General features: G+C 37.1%; 3 protein-coding genes across 6 annotated transcripts in view; all 3 read left to right on the top strand.

The window, feature by feature from the left end:
• The window catches only part of LOC107684069 (lethal(2) giant larvae protein homolog 2-like), a 30,120-nt gene extending 26,840 nt beyond the window's left edge, over positions 1 to 3,280 (top strand). For 2 of the 4 annotated variants that reach the window (XM_016480224.1, XM_016480221.1), the window contains 4 exons: positions 849 to 896; positions 1,351 to 1,393; positions 1,488 to 1,546; positions 2,886 to 3,280. In XM_016480224.1, the coding sequence (XP_016335710.1) occupies positions 849 to 896; positions 1,351 to 1,393; positions 1,488 to 1,546; positions 2,886 to 2,902 (167 nt within the window). In that variant the 3' untranslated portion in view covers positions 2,903 to 3,280. Of the gene's footprint in view, positions 1 to 848; positions 897 to 1,350; positions 1,394 to 1,487; positions 1,547 to 2,830 lie in introns of all 4 variants that reach the window. The other 2 variants (XM_016480222.1, XM_016480223.1) reach the window with 2 other exon arrangements.
• A 7,486-nt stretch (positions 3,281 to 10,766) lies between these two features.
• LOC107684133 (unconventional myosin-XV-like) lies at positions 10,767 to 16,859 on the top strand. The gene is made up of 20 exons (XM_016480344.1): positions 10,767 to 10,861; positions 10,989 to 11,063; positions 11,550 to 11,643; positions 11,734 to 11,837; positions 11,922 to 11,985; positions 12,062 to 12,175; positions 12,249 to 12,410; positions 12,520 to 12,633; positions 13,096 to 13,154; positions 13,258 to 13,381; positions 13,550 to 13,645; positions 13,941 to 14,072; positions 14,597 to 14,722; positions 14,870 to 14,947; positions 15,210 to 15,355; positions 15,521 to 15,566; positions 15,694 to 15,818; positions 16,219 to 16,333; positions 16,447 to 16,622; positions 16,733 to 16,859. The coding sequence occupies exons 1-20, from the start codon at positions 10,767 to 10,769 to the stop codon at positions 16,857 to 16,859; spliced, it is 2,172 nt and encodes a 723-aa protein (XP_016335830.1).
• An 826-nt stretch (positions 16,860 to 17,685) lies between these two features.
• LOC107684132 (unconventional myosin-XVB-like) overlaps positions 17,686 to 19,861 on the top strand; it is a 14,588-nt gene continuing 12,412 nt past the window's right edge. Inside the window, exons 1-2 of the mRNA XM_016480343.1 lie at positions 17,686 to 17,781; positions 19,150 to 19,212. Coding sequence (XP_016335829.1) covers positions 19,210 to 19,212 — 3 coding nt within the window. The 5' untranslated portion in view covers positions 17,686 to 17,781; positions 19,150 to 19,209. The remainder of the gene's footprint in view (positions 17,782 to 19,149; positions 19,213 to 19,861) is intronic.

Below are 19,861 nucleotides of genomic sequence, written 5' to 3'. Positions count from 1 at the left end.
AAATTCTGTCATCATTTACTCACCCTCATGCCGTTCCAAACCTGTATGAGTTGCTTTCTTATGCTGAACATAGAAGATATTTTGAAGATTGCTGGTAATCAAACAGTTGGTGGTTGCCATTGACTTCCATAGTAGGAAAAAAATACTATGGAAGTCAATGGCAACCACCAACTGTTTGATTACCAGCAATCTTCAAAATATCTTCTATGTTCAGCATAAGAAAGCAACTCATACAGGTTTGGAACGGCATGAGGGTGAGTAAATGATGACAGAATTTTCATTTTTGGGTGAACTATCCCTTTAATTTTGAGTTTTGTGCTTGTGATTAGACAAACTGCAACTGACCAATCACAATCTAGTATTCTAAAGAAATTAGTAGTTGATTAGGTGCACTGGAAGGCAGTGTTTTATTATATTAATATTAATTTATATATTAATTTGGGGCCACTTGTTTTACACGTTTGCCAAGTGTTGATATTTTTAACTAAAACTATTAAAATGTTTTTTTGTTAATTAAAATAAATTCTAAATATAATTAAAAAACTTAAACTAAAATTAAAAATAAAACCGAAAATAAACTAAATGGGAATATAAAAAAAAAACTTAAGAAAAATGACAAAAGTATGAAACAAAATTACTTAAATTCAAATGAAAATAAAATGAAAGCACAACATATTAAAATAAAAGCCAATTCAAAATATTAATGAATACTATTGCAGTACATAGATTAAACTAAAATAACACTGTTGTGGCTTGCCAGTTGCATCAATTAGGAATTGTATTTATAACTCCTCCTCAAAGCATTTGCAAGCTTTCGCCTGACTGATCAATGTGCTTGTGTGTTCCAGAGAATTCTGCTAGACAAGTAATGGAGCATGCTTTGCTCAACGATGAGAGTGAGTACATGAGGATCAGCAGTTAGACAGAATATTACGAAGTAGTTTAGATGCAAAATAAACATGTTAGACCAGCACCTCAGAGCAGTATCAGATTGTTTGTATCTCAGCTTGCTGTGTATGTTTTGTGACATGCAGATGATATGCAAATGGATTAAAACAATAATCTGAACATGCTGTATGTTTTCAGTAATCGTGGCCTGGTCTGGGCAGTCATGTGTGTGCATGATCTGTAACATTTCCATTTGCCTGCACAATAATATTGTTGTATTAATACTGTATCTGTGCAAAAGTTTTGATTTGTTATTTATAAACAGAAGAACTAGTTTTTGAGTACTTTACATGCAGTTCCATTGAGGACGGTGTTTGCTGGACTAGTAGTATTTATAGTGTCTTAGTGATTTCCGGGAAAGTCTTGGAGTATTTGCTTGATTCATGTCTTGCTCTAACACAGGAGTACTTCAGGAGATCCAGAAGTCTCTAGAAGGAGATCAAACGTAAGAAGGTTTAATTTAATATAGGTCTCATTACTTTATTAATATGCATTAATGCCCATACGGTTTGAATAATCTGCAAATTGTTTGTTTAAAGGACGTTCCTAGAGAACAATCGGAAGACTAAGCCAAAAGGCAACATGCTGAGCAATGGAGGTAATCTTTTTTCTGTTCTTAATTAGCATAAATAGTTATTCTGCATTATATAATATTAATATTGTAACTAGCCTTGTTGCAAGTATTTGAGAGAACAGTGATTATTGCTTTCCAAAGAATTTTAGCAGTGTTTGAAATGCAGATCTTTCTGTATGTCTTCTGGCGCAGTAGTGTGATACATAAGCACTCCAAATGTTTGGAGCTGCTCTGAGTGCTGTTTGCATATTGTGCATAATAAGCACAAAGTTCTCCGGGTTCACTTTTTATATTTAAGTCATTCCACATTTCTTTGGTTGGTTCAGGTCATTATCATAAGCAGAAATATATTTATTATTATTATGACTATGATTATGAATTTTTTAAATGACAGGAGATACAGTAGATATTATTATTAATAATAATAACAATAATATAATTGTTATTAATAATATAATAATACTTTATTGTAATATTCAGGAAGGCTGGCATACATAACCTAAAGTGTAAATGTAAAATCAAAACTATTTTATTGATTTATTTATGTAGTATTCAGGAAGGTTGGGTTACATAAATGACAGTGTGAATGTAAAATGGGCTTTTCAGTTTTCCAGCATCTGCAGATGTCCAAGAGATTCTGAATGTGTGGCGTCTGGAGACTCACATGGACTCTTCGGCTTGTTTCTTGGCCTCAACGACCTGTTCCTCTCTCATTTTCTCTGCCACCTGGGCTTGTTTTTCCACCTCAGTGAAGCTCTTGCTGCTCACCTTCTGGGCACCAAGACCCTTTTTAGCGCCAAGCTAAAATCAAAATGATAACAGTGTAAAGACATTTATTTATAACATTTTTAACAAAGTAGCACCTGCAAACATAACCATGAGTTTTGACAACAATATATGCTTCTACAGATGGTTTATAATTAATGTATATTTATACATAAAAGTACCTAATGAAACTCATGAAAATACTAATATATATATATATATATATATATAAATAAATTATTATATTATAATTTTTTATTTTATTTAGTTTTATTGTTGATATTTACAGTGTTGTTAACAGTATTCTTCCCTGTACATAGATGTATGAGGAATTTATTCAGGTTCAAAGTGAATAAATTATTTTGCCTACTACACTTGTAATTGTCACATGACATGTCGTAATTACTTCTAATATTTAATTTAATTGTAAGCCAAAATGTCATATTCATGACAGGTCTAATTCAACCATGATGTGTTTATAAACTATTATATAACTTTTGAGCTTTATGTTCATTGTGCTTTTTTTTTCTGCTGTGTCCACAGACTGAGCCTTTAATTCCCAGTGCCTGAATGATTGTGGATGCGCTCTTCATTCCAGACTTGCTTACGATCTGAACACTACTGCTAGTACCACTACTGAACCATGAGAAAGCCTTGCCCTGGAGAGAGAAACCTCCCACTCAAGAGCTTCTACACCCAGAGAGAGGAGCGCGAGGGACCACCACCTGTGCCTGCTAAGACCAAACACTGTATCTCCACCTAATCCATTACATGCTGACCAACCCCTATTCACATCACCAGCGTCTGTGCGATTCACTGCAGCAACCTGAGCAAAAGCAGTGGCATTTGAAAGACTGACAATTGAGAGTTTTTAACTTAATTTTAAATGCATGATTTTTCTTTTATACCAGTCTGAGGACCTCAGAATTTGCATAGATAGTGTATAATACCTAGATAAAGACGCCATTAGCTGTTGCTGACGAATTAGGGTAGGACGACAAGGCAACATTAGCACTAGATGCTAATATACAGTTGCTAATAAACCCCATCCACATCTAAAACCCTATTTGGTATTCTACAACAAGTAATATTGCCTTTCCCCGTCCACACCAATGAGAACAGTGGCTAGATAAGTTCTTATAGGTACTTGTACACTACTGTGTAATATATATGCTGTAGTTTCTAGGGTGTACAGCTTTCTGAGGGGCTAGGTTTTTATTTTCTGTTGTTTTTTTTTTTAATGTAAAACATTTTTGTTATGCCAATAATGAATTATGTAATTTAGGAATGTAATTTTAAAATATTGTAGTCAAATGTTTTAATATATGTGTATATGAAAATCCGTACCTGTTTTGATGCTGGGTTTCTTTTATGGAGGGCTGTATTTTCTGATCTAAGGAAATATTTTGGTACTGTCTCCTGAAATGCTTTTAGCATTTTCTTTGGGGGAGGGGGAGGTCTAGAATATATTTTTGTAGAAACATGATTATGTATGAGAACACTAATTATTATGCTTTGTAACAATCACACTACAGCCTTCTCAGTAAAACTTTTTCACACAAACGGTCTTTTTCTTCATTTTTGAAGAATATTCTCATTCTGTTTCAGTTTAGGGAATTCTGAGAGGTTCTTAGATGGTGTGTGTATAGATCAGTGCAGTGTATGAACAGGCAGGACATTTTGCTCGATCTGTTGAAAATAGAAATAATTTGAAATTTTGCATTTTGTTCAAGTCCGCTAGTTCAATTTGCTTAAATACTAAAAAGTCTTAAAATTACAGTCATCATACTGTTTTTGCACTTAATCTAAATTTGTAGACCCCTCATTATGCAGTTTTCCTCCACATTGAAATGTAAATTGTGCATTCCAGAGTAATAACAGCGGAGTAATAATGTATTTTTAAGACAAAGGAATATTGATATGAAATGTGGTGTAGGTTGGGCAAAAGTGTAAAAACGAGTGTTGTTAAAATATATACATGACAGGCAAAGTGTATGTAAAACGGTAACAGTGTGAATATTGTTACACAGAGCTGAAAGAACTCAGAGGGCATTTGAGGTCTATAGAGTTAACACCTAGAATGCTGTACTTGTCAGTTAAAGGGTTAGTTCACCCAAAAATGAAAATGCTGTCATTAATTACTCACCCTCATGTCGTTTCAAACCCGTAAGACCTTCGTTCATCTTCGGAACACAAATTAAGATATTTTTGATGGAGAATGAGAGCTGTCTGACCCTGCATAGACAGCAATACAACTGAAATGTTCCCAAGTCCAGAAACGTAGCAAGGAGATCTGTAAAATAATCCATGTGACATCAGGGGTTCAACCGTAATTTTACGAAGCTACGAGAATATTTTTTGTGCACAAAAGAAGAAAAAAAAAACGAATTTATTCAACAATTCGTCTCCTCCGCGTCACCCTGGAGTGCCATTTTGGAGAATATCCGCTGGATGTAAACCGCCTATGCTGTTGTGTGTCAGCATACGCTGTTTACGTCCAGCAGATACTCTCCAAAATGGCGCTACAGGGTGATGCGGAGGAGACGAATTGTTGAATAAAGTTTTTTTTCTTTTGCGCACAAAAAGTATTCTCGTAGCTTTGTAAACATTTTACTGATCTCCTTGCTACGTCTCTGGACTTGGACTTGAACATTTCAGTTGTGTTGCTGTCTATGCAGGGTCAGACCACTCTCAGATTCCATCAAAAATATCTTAATTTGTGTTCCGAAGATGAACGAAGGTCTTACGGGTTTGAAACGACATGAGGGTGAGTAATTAATGACAGAATTTTCATTTTTGGGTGAACTATCCCTTTAACTCATTCAGTGGGGACTGGGATTTGATCAACTCAATATTTGTAGCTCAGGGGACTTTGAAGGTTTTTAATAGTATTAATACATGCATTTTATAGAGCATCTTCATACATGTAGTAGCTCGAAGTGTTTTACAAACAAGTGAAAGGTGTAAAACCCTTAACCCTGGTTATAGTTTCATAATAGAAACAATGAGACCTTTTTAGCTTAAGACTAAATAAAAAAAGTGAGCTTTTACAATTTAGAAATGTAATAGCAAAGTTGTGTCTATGTATATATTTTTATGTAATACTTATAATTAGTACTGATATGAATAAAATGAGAATGTAATGTGCAGCCATATGTATTACAATAATTGCCCAATATGCTGACTTTGTTTTTATGTTTCCGATTGCATGATAAGTTTGAAATGGGCCTAAATATTACTTGGCATATTGGGCAATTATTGTAAACAATAAAGAACAATAAAACACTGTGTATATATTGATAATTAAATGTTAAATTCTGTTTTGGGTATAAAAATTATATCCGTGATTAAGTTGGTTCGTGTTCACGTTCATTCAAATTCTTTTATTTTGTAATTGAATTAATCTCTTTTCAAGTGTGAAGGGGCGAAAGAATTATGAACATGTGAACATAACTCATGACATGACTCGTTATCTTTTTTTTTTTTTAAGTGAACCATAACTATGTCTGTCTAGTCAATTTATGGCTGCTTATAAGAGGGTTGTATGTAGCCTTTGAAAACATTTGAAAAGAAATCTCCCTCTGGTCAGATCAGTTGTCATACACACTCAGCCAAGAGTTTTGATCATCTATTATTGAGAGATGCTTTGTTCCCTATAATCGCAGTAGCTCAAATGTTTGCCTGATATTGGACACCATCTCTTAAAGAATCCTAGAGAATAGCCGTTTCCACAATTGTGTCACACAGCACAAGCAAGAGAATGTAAAAATAAATAAATAAAAAGAGAGTTCTTATAATAGCATGGTCGATAGTAGCTTCTGAATATGTATGAGATTCAAAAGATTAAAAACAACTGTCAGGTAATAATACTTGTGTATATAGTTCCCTATTATGGCAACAATATTAGTAACAAAGACCAAAATGATTTAAGGACAGGGCAAAAAAAAAAAAAGAAAAGATTACCACATTTATTTTTTGTGGCCTGATTTAAATTTTTTAACATATTTGAAAAAAAAGAAAATAGACCACCACTGTTGAGTAATTTTACTTAATTTAAAACTTAAATATTTAATAATAACTACCTAAAAATAATTACATGCTGACCAATTTAATAACTATAAAAGTTTTTTTAATGTTTTTTGTCACTTTTTTTTTATTCAACATTCTAATATAGACCTTTTTGTAATGGAGAAAGAATACAATAACGGACTTTTCTTAAAAAAAGTTGTGGAAGGAATGTCTTCTGGAATTTCTTTGTAAGCATGTGAGCATCTGTCAGTATCTTTCTCCTACTCTCACGTATCAACACCTTTTGTCACCCCTGCAGTGAAGCCTCTCACCTTTCCACAGTCTGTTCAGCAGCTGCCCATAAGAATGGGTGCATAACTATATGGTGTGCCGTCAAATAAATTATTCACTAGAGCCCTAGAATGTTTTTGCATGCTTGTGTGTATGTGTGTTTGTGTCAGAGAGACTGTGTAGGTGTTTGAGTCCGGTCACAGGATCAATCAATGGAGTGATTGGGACTAGCAGAAATACTCTCGAGACCTCCTCAATGCTTCATATGTACCTGAGAAGACGGGTGAGTTATTCGGTGTTACACTAATGCAAGACTGCATTACTTTTTTTGTAAATATGTTTGAATTTGTTCTGAAAAAGGAACATGTTGAACTTAGATGGTATTTGAGTACTTGTGTGTATTATGTTAAACCTCTTATGGTACAAATTTAATGGTGCTTGATCTGTCTATATCTAAAGTCCCATCTCTGATCCAGCCGGCATTATTGAGAGTGATGAGCTAAATGCCTGAAACCCAGTCCTAATGGTGACCATTAGGTCAGGTACACCTTGCACTTTAGTTGAAAGACATGACATATGATCTCTACCCATGGTAGTTTAGGTTGCTGATATGCATCAGTTTCACTAGACCTGCACAAAGGTTAAAAATTTTTGAAAGTTTGCAGACAGAAGGATTAGCATTTTTATTGACATTAAGGTTTGAATAATTTCCTGAGACATGTTTTTGAGGTCTTTTAATCTTTGAAAATGTTTTATTATTCTTAGGTCATCAAAGAAATGTTCTGACATTGGAGAAAAAATTCAGAAACAGGACCTGTGAGGTTACTTTGACTTAGAATCATGCCTCCAGCCAAATCCCCTTCCAGGGCTAGAGGAGGGAAGCAGAAAGCGGTGACAGGAAAGACAAAAAAAGAACCAGTTCCCCCCAAAAAAGGAGGAAAGACTGAATCTCAAATACTCTCATATAATAATGAAAGTGGAAATGGAAAAGGTGGTAAATTTGTAAAGAAGGAAGAGATAGCTGGGAAAGGGAAGAACAAAAAAGATGAGGAGAAGAAAACTGGCAAGAGTGACCAGTCCGAGGAACCTCAAGAGGAAGAGATAGAGACCTCTAGGCAAATAGCCAAAGCAAGAAAGCAAAATGGCAAAGCCTTACCTGCTAAGGTGACCAATGGCATTACAGGTAGAGGGAGAGCTGGGAAAGCTGTCAAATCAAAACCTGACCAGAAAAAAAATCCAGCCAAAACTCCTGCAAAAGTTGCGAGAAAGAGAGGTACTAAAGTAGTAGATACAGAAGAGGACGAGTCGGAGAGCGAGAAAGCAGAGAGCTCAGAACAAGAGAGTGATGAAGAAGGAAAGGATGATAAGAAGGAGGGGTCAGATTGCGTGGCGAACACCGCTGAGACAGATGCAAGTGTATTAAGTGATGAAGAAGAACTGTCGGATGTAGGCAAAAAAACAGAAGGGGAGGAAGAAGAAGATGTAGGCAAAAAAACAGAAGGGGAGGAAGAAGAAGAGAAGAAAAGTGAGAGAGAGGAAAGCAGAACCAATGAAGAGAAGGAACCCATTAGCAGTGCAGAAGAAGTAGACTCTGAGGGAGTACTGAGCGATACAGGGCAAGAGAGCACACAGGGAGAGACAGCCCGTTCGTCAAACAAACCAGGACCGCTAAACCTAACAGTTCACCTCAAGGGCCAGAAAAAGATGTTAAAATCTAAGATACTACAGAAGAAGGGGCCTTCTAGAGGAGAGGAGCCTAAAGATGATTCTGTGCCCTCAAAAGGAGTCCATATTAAAGGAATGGCTCTCTCCAAAGGTGGCGCCACTAAAGGTAAGTCTCAAATTCTACAGTTGGCAAGTAAAACAAAGGCAATGAGCAAGACAGAGGAAGATCAGGCAGCAACCCCAACAAAAGGCCCCAAAGGTTTGTTGAACAGACAGTCTCGTATGCTGTTTTCGATGAAAGGCAAAGGAAAAGATGATAAAAGCAAGAACGCCAAAGAGCAACCTCCAAAAGACACCAAAGATGCCGTCGAAGAGCCAAATCAAGATCCGTTTGAGAAAATAGTGGCAGACACAACTGAGCCTGAGCCTGAAGAATTAATACCCTCAAAGTCAACAGAGCGTTTATTAGCCCGGAAAAGAGGCATGACGACATTGTGGCGTGTCTCAGGATGGATTCAAAAGAAGATGCCAAAGAGCATCCATGTTCGGAGAAAATTATCAGCGGTCACCCAAGCGATTGGGATCTCAAAATGGCTCCCTGCCTTGGTACTTAAGAAGAGGAGTAGCAGCACCAAGTCAAAGAAGAGTCTTAGCCGACACAAGATGGTTATGAAAATGGCAAGTGGTGGAAAATCAAAGAAGGAAGTATCAACCTCAAAGGAAAAGGCAGATGAGGAAACTACTGCTGATCCCCAGGGTGACTCTTCTGATGAACCTTGTTCCTCTCCACAAGACGTAGAAGAAAAGGCCAACTCAGGAGATGCTAAATATGCGATCGTGTTCCCAAGGATGAACAAAATCGGCAAGGTTAATGAAGCCACCGTTCCATCTACTAGCACCAGCACAGGCACAACAGAGCGTAAACCACCAAAGCCTGGTGCTCGTCTGGTTCTTCCAGTCAAGCCAGACCTTAGCCTACTAAAGTCCATTAAGAAAAATGCTCAGGAGAGCCAAAGTGATAAGAATGGCAGCCCAAACTCTCAAGTGATTGCGGGGCAGCCTGAGGTCAAAGCAGACAAAAAAGAGTCAATATCAGTCATCAAAGATGGTACAAGTATACTACAAGTCGCCAAGGGAAAACTTGGGGGATCGCAAGTAAACATCACCAAGTTGTCTATGTCTAAACCTTTGCTTAATGGTTTAAGTACGGGACAGAGCAAAGAAGTGGAGAGGAATCTAAGGAATTCAGATGTATCAGCAGAAGCCGAGACATGGATGGATGGAGTGATGCAACCTTCTTATGAGGAGGATGCAGACAGAGAAGTGGCAGAACTGATGGGTGAGGGTCTTTTGCCCTCCGTTATGGAGCAACACTGGGCTCAGACTCAACAAATGTGTGGTGATCCTCAAGACTGGCTACGTTCTGAAAACCTCCTGCCCCATCAAACGGTGGAAAAGCTTACTAAATGGACGGTGTATCAAGATGATGAACATGCCCAAATCATTCCAGTCCATAATGGCAGGGGCCCATGGGAATCTGAAGATCCGACCCAAAATATGCTAGAGGAGAGACTTAACAGCACACAGGTATGACAAATGCAGAATAATTTACACAGTTAGTGCCGTTGTCCTCTTTTGTAATTATGCAAATAACCTCATTGACATCTACAGTGTTGTTTGATTCAAAACAGGAAGTCCTAGCTGGGAAATAGTGTAGGTGGTGTTATTCACATGTCTGCCCACTGGGGGTTTTCAGTGACAGCTCTGCTCTGTTTCCTTTACTTTGTGTCTCAGGTAATGATGCCAGGAAGCAGCCAAGCTGTGGAGGTGGACGAGGTGGAAGATTTGGCACAGCTGGAGTGAGTCATCGCAGCACACTTGCTTGTGTCGGGGGAAGTCGTGGCCTACTGGTTAGAGAGTCGGACTCGTAACCCAAAGTTTGCGGGTTCGAGTCTCGTACCGGCAGGGATTGTAGGTGGGGGGAGTGAATGTACAGCGCTCTCTCACACCTTCAGTACCACGACTGAGGTGCCCTTGAGCAAGGCACCGAACCCCCAACTGCTCCCCGGGCGCCGCAGCAGAAAAAAAATGGCTGCCCACTGCTACGGGTGTGTGTTCACGGTGTGTGTGTGTTCACTGCTGTGTGTGTGCACTTTGGATGGGTTAAATGCAGAGCACTAATTCCAAGTATGGGTTACCATACTTGGCCACATGTCACGTCACGTCACTCACTGAAAAGCCACACTAGTAAAAGGTGAATTATATAAACAAAACATTAATTTGCACATCAGATAGCATGTTAAGTTTGTTTGAATTTAAACCAAACTGCACATCCTATTCCAGAGAGGTGTGTGAGAGTTCTGTTCTGCTGAATTTGAAGAAGCGGTTTCATCGGGATTCAATTTATGTATGCATAACCTTTTCCAGAAAATCAAATGTGTTATTTTTCACATTCAGTTGTCTTTTTAACTTTATTAAAACTATTTATTAAAACCAACAGACATATATTGGTGATATGCTGCTGTCCATCAACCCCTTCAAGCCTCTCAGCATCTACACTGAGGATCTGAGACAGCAGTACCAGGGTAAAGAAAAGCACAGTAATCCACCGTGAGTGCTTTCACCTATGACGATTCAAGCAGTGTTTGGCTGTAGATGATGTTTTTTTATTTGCTTTTTATTTGAGAAGAGTTTAACAGTCATTTTGAAAGACAATTTTTTTTTATTGTCCCTGTAGTCATGTATATGCCATAGCAGATGCTGCCTTTTGCCAATCTCAGAATACCACCCAAGAGCACTGCATCATCATAAGGTGAGGATGATTATGGGTATGATTAATATGTATATACATTTACATATGCACACACTCTCAGAAAAAAATTGTACCTTTAGGAGGGACACAACAGCTTGTCACTGGGGCAGTAGCCTCAAAGGGACACCTAACGTCTTTACCCCTAAAGGGTTTGTAATAGTCATAGAGTACATGTTACTACCTTAAGTGTACATACTGTATTACTACTCTAAAGTACTAATATGCACCCTTTAGGGGCAAGAAAAGGTACAGTGGTGTCCCTTTGTGGGTACTCCCCCAGTGACAAGCTGTTGTACCCTTAAAGGTCAAATTTTTTGCTGACAGTGTGCATACACATACATCTACACATTTTCATATTTATTTAGACGTATGGTACACATACATATGCATACATAATGTAATGACTTTTCATTATTCATTACATATATGTATATACATATTCCTACTGTATATTATAAATTTGAATGAATGTGAATGTGTCAACAGTGGACAAAGTGGATCAGGCAAGACAGAGGCTGCAAAGCTCATTGTCCATTACCTGAGTTCCATGTATCAGGGCAGAAATGATAAATTACGCCAGGTACTGTAAATCAATTTATCGAGATATATGAAAAATTATGTTTTGCTCTCTTAAGATATTAACTCAAAAAGATAATCTCCCTCTCATTAGCCAATGGATGTTTTACCAGTTCTTGAGAGCTTTGGTAATGCAAAGACCATACTGAACAACAACTCCAGCCGATTTGGAAAGTACCTACACATCCACATACGCCAGTAAGTGTACTGCATGCTGTCTGTTTGATTTAAGGGGCAGAGAGCATTAAATGAGCATGATATGATCTCCCTTTATTTTGTCAGTGGTGTTGTTGTCGGGACGTCTTTGTCAAAATATCTCCTTGAGAAATCAAGAATCATCTTCCAGGTTAGATGTTTATTCATTAACTTGCCTTGCAGCTTAGTACACCTGCAAGGAATTGACTGAAACTGTGTTCCTTTAGGCTAAGGAGGAGAGAAACTACCATGTGTTTTATGAACTGTTGGCCGGGATGAATGAGTGGGACAAGCAGAATCTTTACCTGCAAGGAGCTGAAACGTACTTCTACCTCAACCAGGTAAAAGAAGAGCCCCATTATTTTATGATATTTGTCTAATATTTCTAATATTTATCTTTTAAATGCTTTTAAGGGCAGGGCTTGTGACCTACAAGGGAAGCATGACAAGCAAGACTTCCTGCTTTTGGTCCACTGCCTGGAGACCATTGGTTTACATGCTGATCAACTTGCAACCATTTGGGCCATTCTGTCATCGATCCTGCAGCTGGGCAACATTTGCTTCAGCTCCTATGAGGTGTGGATGCCTGGATTACCAGTTTTAGCTTTTAGGATCCTTAAAATGTGTATATGAAAAATTAGTCTTTAAGCCAAACTATGTTCATTTTTGTCCCCTCAAAAATTAGAGTGAATCGTTTGAGGTCGCCCGTATTTTTAGTGAAGCCGAAGCTCGGAGAGTGGGAAACCTCTTGCAGGTGTCCGCCGAGGCCTTACAGACGGTCATCACACACCGGGTGACTGTGAGCAACTCGTACACACTCTCACTCAAATACATGTTAATTTCTTCCCAAGATCTCGGAACTAAATTAATATTTTGGGTTCAGTATAATTTAAACATTGATAATAAGAAATGTTTCTGGAGCACAAATCATTTGACGCTGAAAATTCTTTTTGGCATTACAAGAATAAAAAAATTCTTTGGCATCACAGGAATAAATTATTTAAAATATTAAAACAGAAAAGAGATTTTAAACTGTAAAAAAAAAATCACAATATTACTGTTTTACTGTATTTTTTAAGAAATAAATGCATTTTTGGTGAGCATAAGAGACTTCTTTCAAAACCATGAAAAAATCTTACCAACCTCAAAATTTTGAACTGTAGTGCTTTTGTAAATTTCTGCCACAATATATATTCAACCCAGAATATTACTTTTAACACAACAGAAGTATCTCCTAAGAACACAGTAATTTTTTCCACAGGAAACAATTTATGATAGGATCTACTGCCCTCTATCTGTGGAAAGTGCCATTGAATCCAGGTTAGACAATGAAATGTTACTGAAATTATTAGATTAATTAATGTATTATATGCATTGACCCCTAAGGTAGCTGATGAATACTGACAGATTGCTCTTGATTCAGAGATGCCATTGCCAAGATGCTGTACTCTGTGCTGTTTGACTGGATTCTTGAACGCATCAATGAGTGGTTGATCCCCACAGAGATGGACAGCACTGTTGGAATTGTGGATATATACGGCTTTGAGGTATCCTGTCTCTCATTATGACCTTAAAGTGACAATTTTACTGTTAAATTTATTGTTGTCTTTTTAACATTTATATCTGAATCAAATGTGCATAGTTGCAATGAATCCCCACCTGTTAAGTGTGTCTAAAAAGTCTGTGGGAGAAAACTGAACAAAAATGCATTACAGGACCTGAGTGTGAACAGTTTTGAGCAGCTGTGCATAAACTTTGCCAACGAGCAGCTGCAACAGTTTGTGAACAAAGCTCTGGTGGCACAAGAGCAGGTCAGTGTGTGTCCTCATCAATCATATCGACAATTTATTCGAAGTTTAGAGGCCATTTATGAAAATATTAGTACCCTGAGGAGACTCTACCATTTGGACTTGATGGGAACATGTTTTAATATATATCTACCAATTCCAATGGGACCAGTAAATGTAATTCTTGAGATATCATACCATAAATATGGCTTCTCGGATACGTTTTTTTTTTTTATTGCCCTGGAAATAATGAATACTTCAGGGGACTGAAAAAAATAAATAAATAAAACAAGTGGTTGGCTGTGTGCGTTGTTGTTAGGAGGAATACAGCACAGAGCAGATCCAGTGGTATCCAATAATTCTGGAAGACTCTAATGGCTGTCTGGATCTTATCTCAGCACGGCCGTACGGAATCCTTCGCATCCTGGATGACCAGACTTGCCTTCCTCAAGTAACTTCACATTTCAGCTTCAATTTAGATATTTTAGTGATCTTAAAGGGGTCATATGATGCGATTTCAAGTTTTCCTTTCTCCAATCAGAGCAGACTGCGCTTGTCAAAGGAGGGGGCTTTGTTGAAAACGACGTGTTTGAGAGAGGCGGGGCATAGAGGACCTACAATAATGTACAGTATTTGAAAAATAATGTGTTTTTTGAACATTAAAGCATGTCAACATATTCTGTTACACCAAATACACAAAATAATGATCTTTAAAATAGCATCATATGACCCCTTTAAAGTCAATATTCATTTGAGTAATCTTATACTACACCGATGGATTTAGAATTAGTTTCTTTTTCTACGTATATGTGTCTAATATGATGTTTAAATATCATAAAACTTGAATTTCGACCAAAATGGCCTAGTGTTGATTCAAATGCAAATGATGTATACTACAATGGATTTATGGGCCACTTTTGCCTTTTTTTTTTGCCTTTCTCTTTTCTTTGGCTCTCTCCCTCTTTTTTGTCCCAGGCTACAGACCACACGTTCTTGCAGAAATGTCACTATCACCATGGCAACAGTCCCTACTACACCAAGCCCAAAATTCCTCTGCCAGTGTTCACAATATATCACTATGCAGGGGCTGTCACATACCAGGCAAGCCTGATCTGAGCATTCACAAAATGTTTTATTCATGCAGCATGATTGTTCTGATAGTTTTCCCAAGAATCTTTTGATTTCCATGACTAAAATACTTTTTTGGCAAAATTTTGGCTAAGATTTTTTTTTCTCCCTGCTCACCAGGTGCACAAATTTCTAAATAAAAATCATGACCAGTTTCGCCCAGAAGTATTAGAGCTTTTTGCCCGCAGTCATTTACAGGTAAATTCATCTAAGTTGTATTCATGGAAGCTCACTTCACATTGTCTTCAGTGATTTGTGATGTGTCAAGATTGCAAAGAAATACAATAACGTGTCCTCTATTATATATTCATGAGACTGTCAACACACCCAGACAAAACAAAAGAGTTAGGAACAACCCATATCATTTATGCAAGCTTTAGGTCTCATTAAGTTTTAAAGGACCAATGTTTGGAAACAAAAACCTGTAACAAGTAATTGGAGTGTTTTCTTGTCTGCACAGATAGTGTCGGGTCTCTTCCGGAAGGTTCAAGAGCGTTATGTCCAACAGAAAGAGCTAGGAAGAGCAAGAGGTTACCGGAACCAGATGTCAACTGTAGCTGCTCATTTCCAGCAGTCACTTATAGAGCTCACCACTCGTTTGGAGAGGTCAACAGATGTCACAAATATTTATTCTGCTATTTTTTGTATAAATGGACTGCTATGTATTTTATACACAGGGTATTTGGTATTGCCATTTGGCTTATGTAGTCGTCCAATGTGAGAATATGTGTAGATAATTTAATGTCTATTTATTCTCTGTGTTTTTTTTAGGTGTAAAACTACATTTATACGATGCTTTAAGCCAAACTATGTTAAGGTAATTTCAGCTGACACTGTATGTAATTAACATCTAATCTCTCTGTTTGTGAACCATTATGTTTAGAGTAAGCAAGCACAAATGCTGGATTGGTGGACATCAGTTTGGTGTTTTTGTGTGGTTTCAGCTTCCAGGCATATTTGATGTAGACTACATAACCACACAGCTAAGGCATGGAGGGATACTGGAGACCATTCACATACGAAAAGAAGGATTTCCTATTCGCATCCCTTTCGCTCTGTTCATGGAGAGGTAATACAATATGGCAGAATCTAGGACATCAAATACATTATTAGTGGTTTAACAATCATACGTTGTTATCATACTTGTGTGTGTTTGTAATTATATTTATTCCATGCCTGAAAATAACATTTATATTTTTTTATTGTCCTATTGTTTTATTATATATGTGTATAATTATAATGATTATATCATTTAATTATTTTCCGAGGTGTAAAATCTTTAAAATTCATGGAAAATTCATGTAATTCCATTGGTCAAAATGTGTGTGAACCCTGAGTATAGGTACATCAATCAGAATTGAGTAAGAACTCATGCAACGCTACACTGTCTCTTCCTCTATAAAATCTCCACTATCTTTATCGGTGAGTTTCAACTACATTTTTCTATCACTGTTTATGTCTAATTTCAGATATGGCGTATTATTGGCCCAGAGACCTGCACACCAGTCTTGTAAAGAGCAAGTAGTGACTTTACTGGAGACTATAGGAGCAGAGGAAGGCCATTACCAACTAGGACTCACTAAAGTACAGTAACATAACTCTTTACCTCAGCCTGGGTTATTCTGACTCGTTCATTTACTACATTAACTCTAAAGATCCCACCCTCAAATGATTCCCTTTAATGTGAACACACACAGGTGTTTATGAAGGAGAGTCTGTACCAGCGGGTGGAGGAGAAATGGAGTAGCACTCAAACATGGGCGGCAGTCACCATCCAGAGGAATATTCGCGGCTTCATCTGCCGAAGAAACTTCCGTTTCTTTAAACAGAAGGCTATCGTCATCCAGTCCCACATCAGGGGCCACCAGGCCCGGTATTTGTGAAGCGATTTCATATTTGATAAACTCTGAGAGCATGATAAAAACAGAAGAGAGTCTAATGTGATTCTGAATGTGAAGGTGTGGCGCCCTTTTTCTGTTACAGGAAGTACTACAAGAAATTGAAGCAGTCCTTCACCCAGTTTTGGGCAGCTATGATGATCACCAGAAACACCATCAAGAAACGTCATTGGAAGGTGAGAGCTTTTAGCTCTCCCTCTATCTGTCTCTAGCTCTTCCCATCCTTCTCCCCAATGTGTCTGTGGCTTCTTCTTGGCTTGGTCTTTATACAAATGCACACACTTCACTATATCAGCTGTTTACCGATATGGTCCATTGCTAGGCAACCAAAACTACTTCATTAATATGTGACAGTTAATACGATTCCAGCCTCACTCCTCCCATTCTAAATAATGGATTATTATATTAATCATTAAATTAATTAATGTCATCCGGTTTTATATTTTATTATCTAATGCAATGACAGTCAAATACATTTCCAAGTTAGTCATATGTGTCTCAAGAGCCACTGCTTATTGGTTGCTGTTTCCTTACATTACGGGCAGATTGTGAACTTGCATCATAAATTATGAGTCTTATAATATATTTTACTCTTTGAAAGGACTTTGGACCCGTTTGTGTGCTGAGTGAATTTATGAGATTGTGACATTCAGTTTATCGCTCTTAGAATGGCACCCATTTCCTATTACTCAACCTCTATAGGAAAATAATTCAAATTTCATTTCAAATTAAATAAAAAAGTGTGGTGCTTTTCATTCATTTTTTATTAATTTCTTGTAAAAAAACAAACAAACAAATAACTACACATTATGCAAAAATAAAAAATCCACTATGAATAGAATTATGTTTATTTTCTGATTCATGTAGCATGTTTGATCTCTAGTGCGTCATGGCCAATTTAAGAGTGTGTACACATATAAGAAATGTCAGAGTTAGGTGAAGTGAGCTCCACCCGCCCGCCTGCCCTTTCATCTTTGATCCTAGATTCTCTCTCTTTTCCCCTCACTTTCTTTCTCTCATTCCTGCAAAGTCCCACCTAAGCACCACTTCTCTTGTGTTTGGATTTCAACTAATTTCATCAGTTAAAGAGCACTTTACATGGGGACGGCTACGTTTGTTTTAATATCATCCTAGGTAGGTAGTGTTTAATATTTATCCATATTACACATGCTAATAGCAAACAGAAAGATTAATGATACAGAGAGAATTCAGGGCAGAAAATAAGAAAGAGATTATATCAGTAATATAAGACTTTAAGATTTGTTTAATGTGATCTTATATGTTGGAAAAAGATTTTAAATGTACATCTGAAAGGTTCTTTTTTTTACACTTTACACTACCAGTCAAAATTGTTATACTTAAAAAAAATGTATACTTATAATGATATACTTAATCAATATTATTACTATTTTCAATATTGTAGAATAATGTTACAGTTTTTAAACTATTAGAAAACACAAATGGATATATGGGAATTATGTTAAAATATTCTAGATGACAACTCTTCACATGCTCTCTCAGCATCATGGGATGTTTTTAAATGGTTCCCATGTATGCTGGACACCTATTGGTCGCTTTTCTCTGAGGTCCAAATCATCTGTTAAAAAGAATATGAATAAAAATGTTAGTTTTGTAAACAAATTCAATTTAAATTTATCAACAAAAAAAAAACTGATTTCAAGCATTTAAGCAATTATTATGTTCATCAGAAGCATAAAGTCAGTCCAAACCTTTGACTGGTAGTGAGTTATATTTAAATGATCCACTAAGTTATATAACCTGCTACTTTCAGTTCTGTTTCCTTGTTACCCATCATTGTTTTATACAGTTTGGACTATGTCCTCCTCAGCTGTCATGTACTCTGCTGTCAAATCACTTTGAAGTAATTGTTATGCACTTGTGGTAAGACTGGTTTGTGACGTGATCCTCCTCATTCAGTGGGTTAAGCAGCTTTGTGTATATTTTGTATGATTATATTTTTGCTTGTCCAATAAAAGTTAATTTATTTAGTATAAAAGTGGTTTGCTGGAATAGGCAAAAAGTATCTGGTGGCAACACTCCAGAATACTCCCAGATTTGTTTCTACAACATGTAAAAATCAGTGGCCTTATTTTCTACACACTGCTTTCTGGTAACAATCATACACAAAACAGAAAAGGCCAATCAAGCACAATGATAATACTAAATGATAAGATAAAAATGGGTTTGATGACTCATATTTCATGTAATTCTTTTGTTTGGGGAGGAGCGAGTCGAGGGAGGGTCTTCCTAGGATATAAAAGAAGGCCAGCTGCTAAGAATAGTACTGTTTACCTTTGCATACGATGCCGTGGACAGGTAATAGAATAAAAGAATGGAATAGCTTTACAAAATAAATGTCCCATTGTTCAGTCAAGAAGGAATGAAACACTACAATATGCAAATGGACAGAGGGTGGCTTAATATTAAACTTTTTTTTTTTTATCTTAGATTGTGTTTTTGATTGTATTTTGATTTGATCAGGAACATACTGATAGAACCAGAGTGAAGGAAGCAGCAAAACCTACATCTTCCTCTTCAGAGATGGTGAGACACTCTGAATCTTTTCATTTTTATAGATTTTTTTATTTTCTTTTGTTTTGACCTGTGTGCTCAAGGTCTTTGAGTATCTGATTTGTATGGACTTGGACATAATTTAAAGGGGTCATATGACGTTGCTAAAAAGAACATTATTTTGTGTATTTGGTGTAATGCAATGTGTTTATGCGGTTTAAGGTAAAAAAAACACATTATTTTCCACATACTGTACATTATTGTTTCTCCTCTATGCCCCGCCTTTCTGAAACGCGTCGATTTTTACAAAGCTCATCGTTCTGAAAAGCGAGGTGTGCTCTGATTGGCCAGCTATCCAGTGCGTTGTGATTGGCCGAATACCTCAAGCGTGTGACGGAAATGTTACGCCCCTCACCATACTGTGATGCCCTGTGTCCCGGTGCGACGAGACAAAAACAATAAAACCCATTACAAACTAGGCATTTGTTGCATTCAGTGGGGACATAATTACTGATTCTAAAGACTTATATTGTCTTTTTTACGCATTGCGTTGCGTATCGCGCTGCGTAAACATAAAACCATGTCTGGAGAAACGACAAACTACAAGTGCTACTCTACACTGCTCAAAACTCGCGTTTGAATCATCAGTGGCAAATCCTTTAAATGAAAACGTACTTACAGT

This window comes from Sinocyclocheilus anshuiensis, unplaced genomic scaffold (assembly GCF_001515605.1).
Source record: "Sinocyclocheilus anshuiensis isolate Anshui unplaced genomic scaffold, SAMN03320099.WGS_v1.1 scaffold553, whole genome shotgun sequence".
NCBI lineage: Eukaryota > Metazoa > Chordata > Actinopteri > Cypriniformes > Cyprinidae > Sinocyclocheilus > Sinocyclocheilus anshuiensis.
The sequence above is the reverse complement of the archived record's forward strand: the minus strand, read 5'-3'. Positions and strand labels throughout refer to the sequence as shown.

What these genes read in the sequence shown, in the direction of transcription:
- LOC107684133 (XM_016480344.1), top strand. Translation starts at nt 10,767, where the DNA reads ATGCTGCTGTCCATCAACCCCTTCAAGCCTCTCAGCATCTACACTGAG. An exon ending in TCATCACACACCGGGTGACT is followed by an intron (nt 12,634 to 13,095) that starts GTGAGCAACTCG and finishes TTTTTTCCACAG; the next exon opens with GAAACAATTTATGATAGGAT. An exon ending in CTCACCACTCGTTTGGAGAG is followed by an intron (nt 15,356 to 15,520) that starts GTCAACAGATGT and finishes TGTTTTTTTTAG; the next exon opens with GTGTAAAACTACATTTATAC.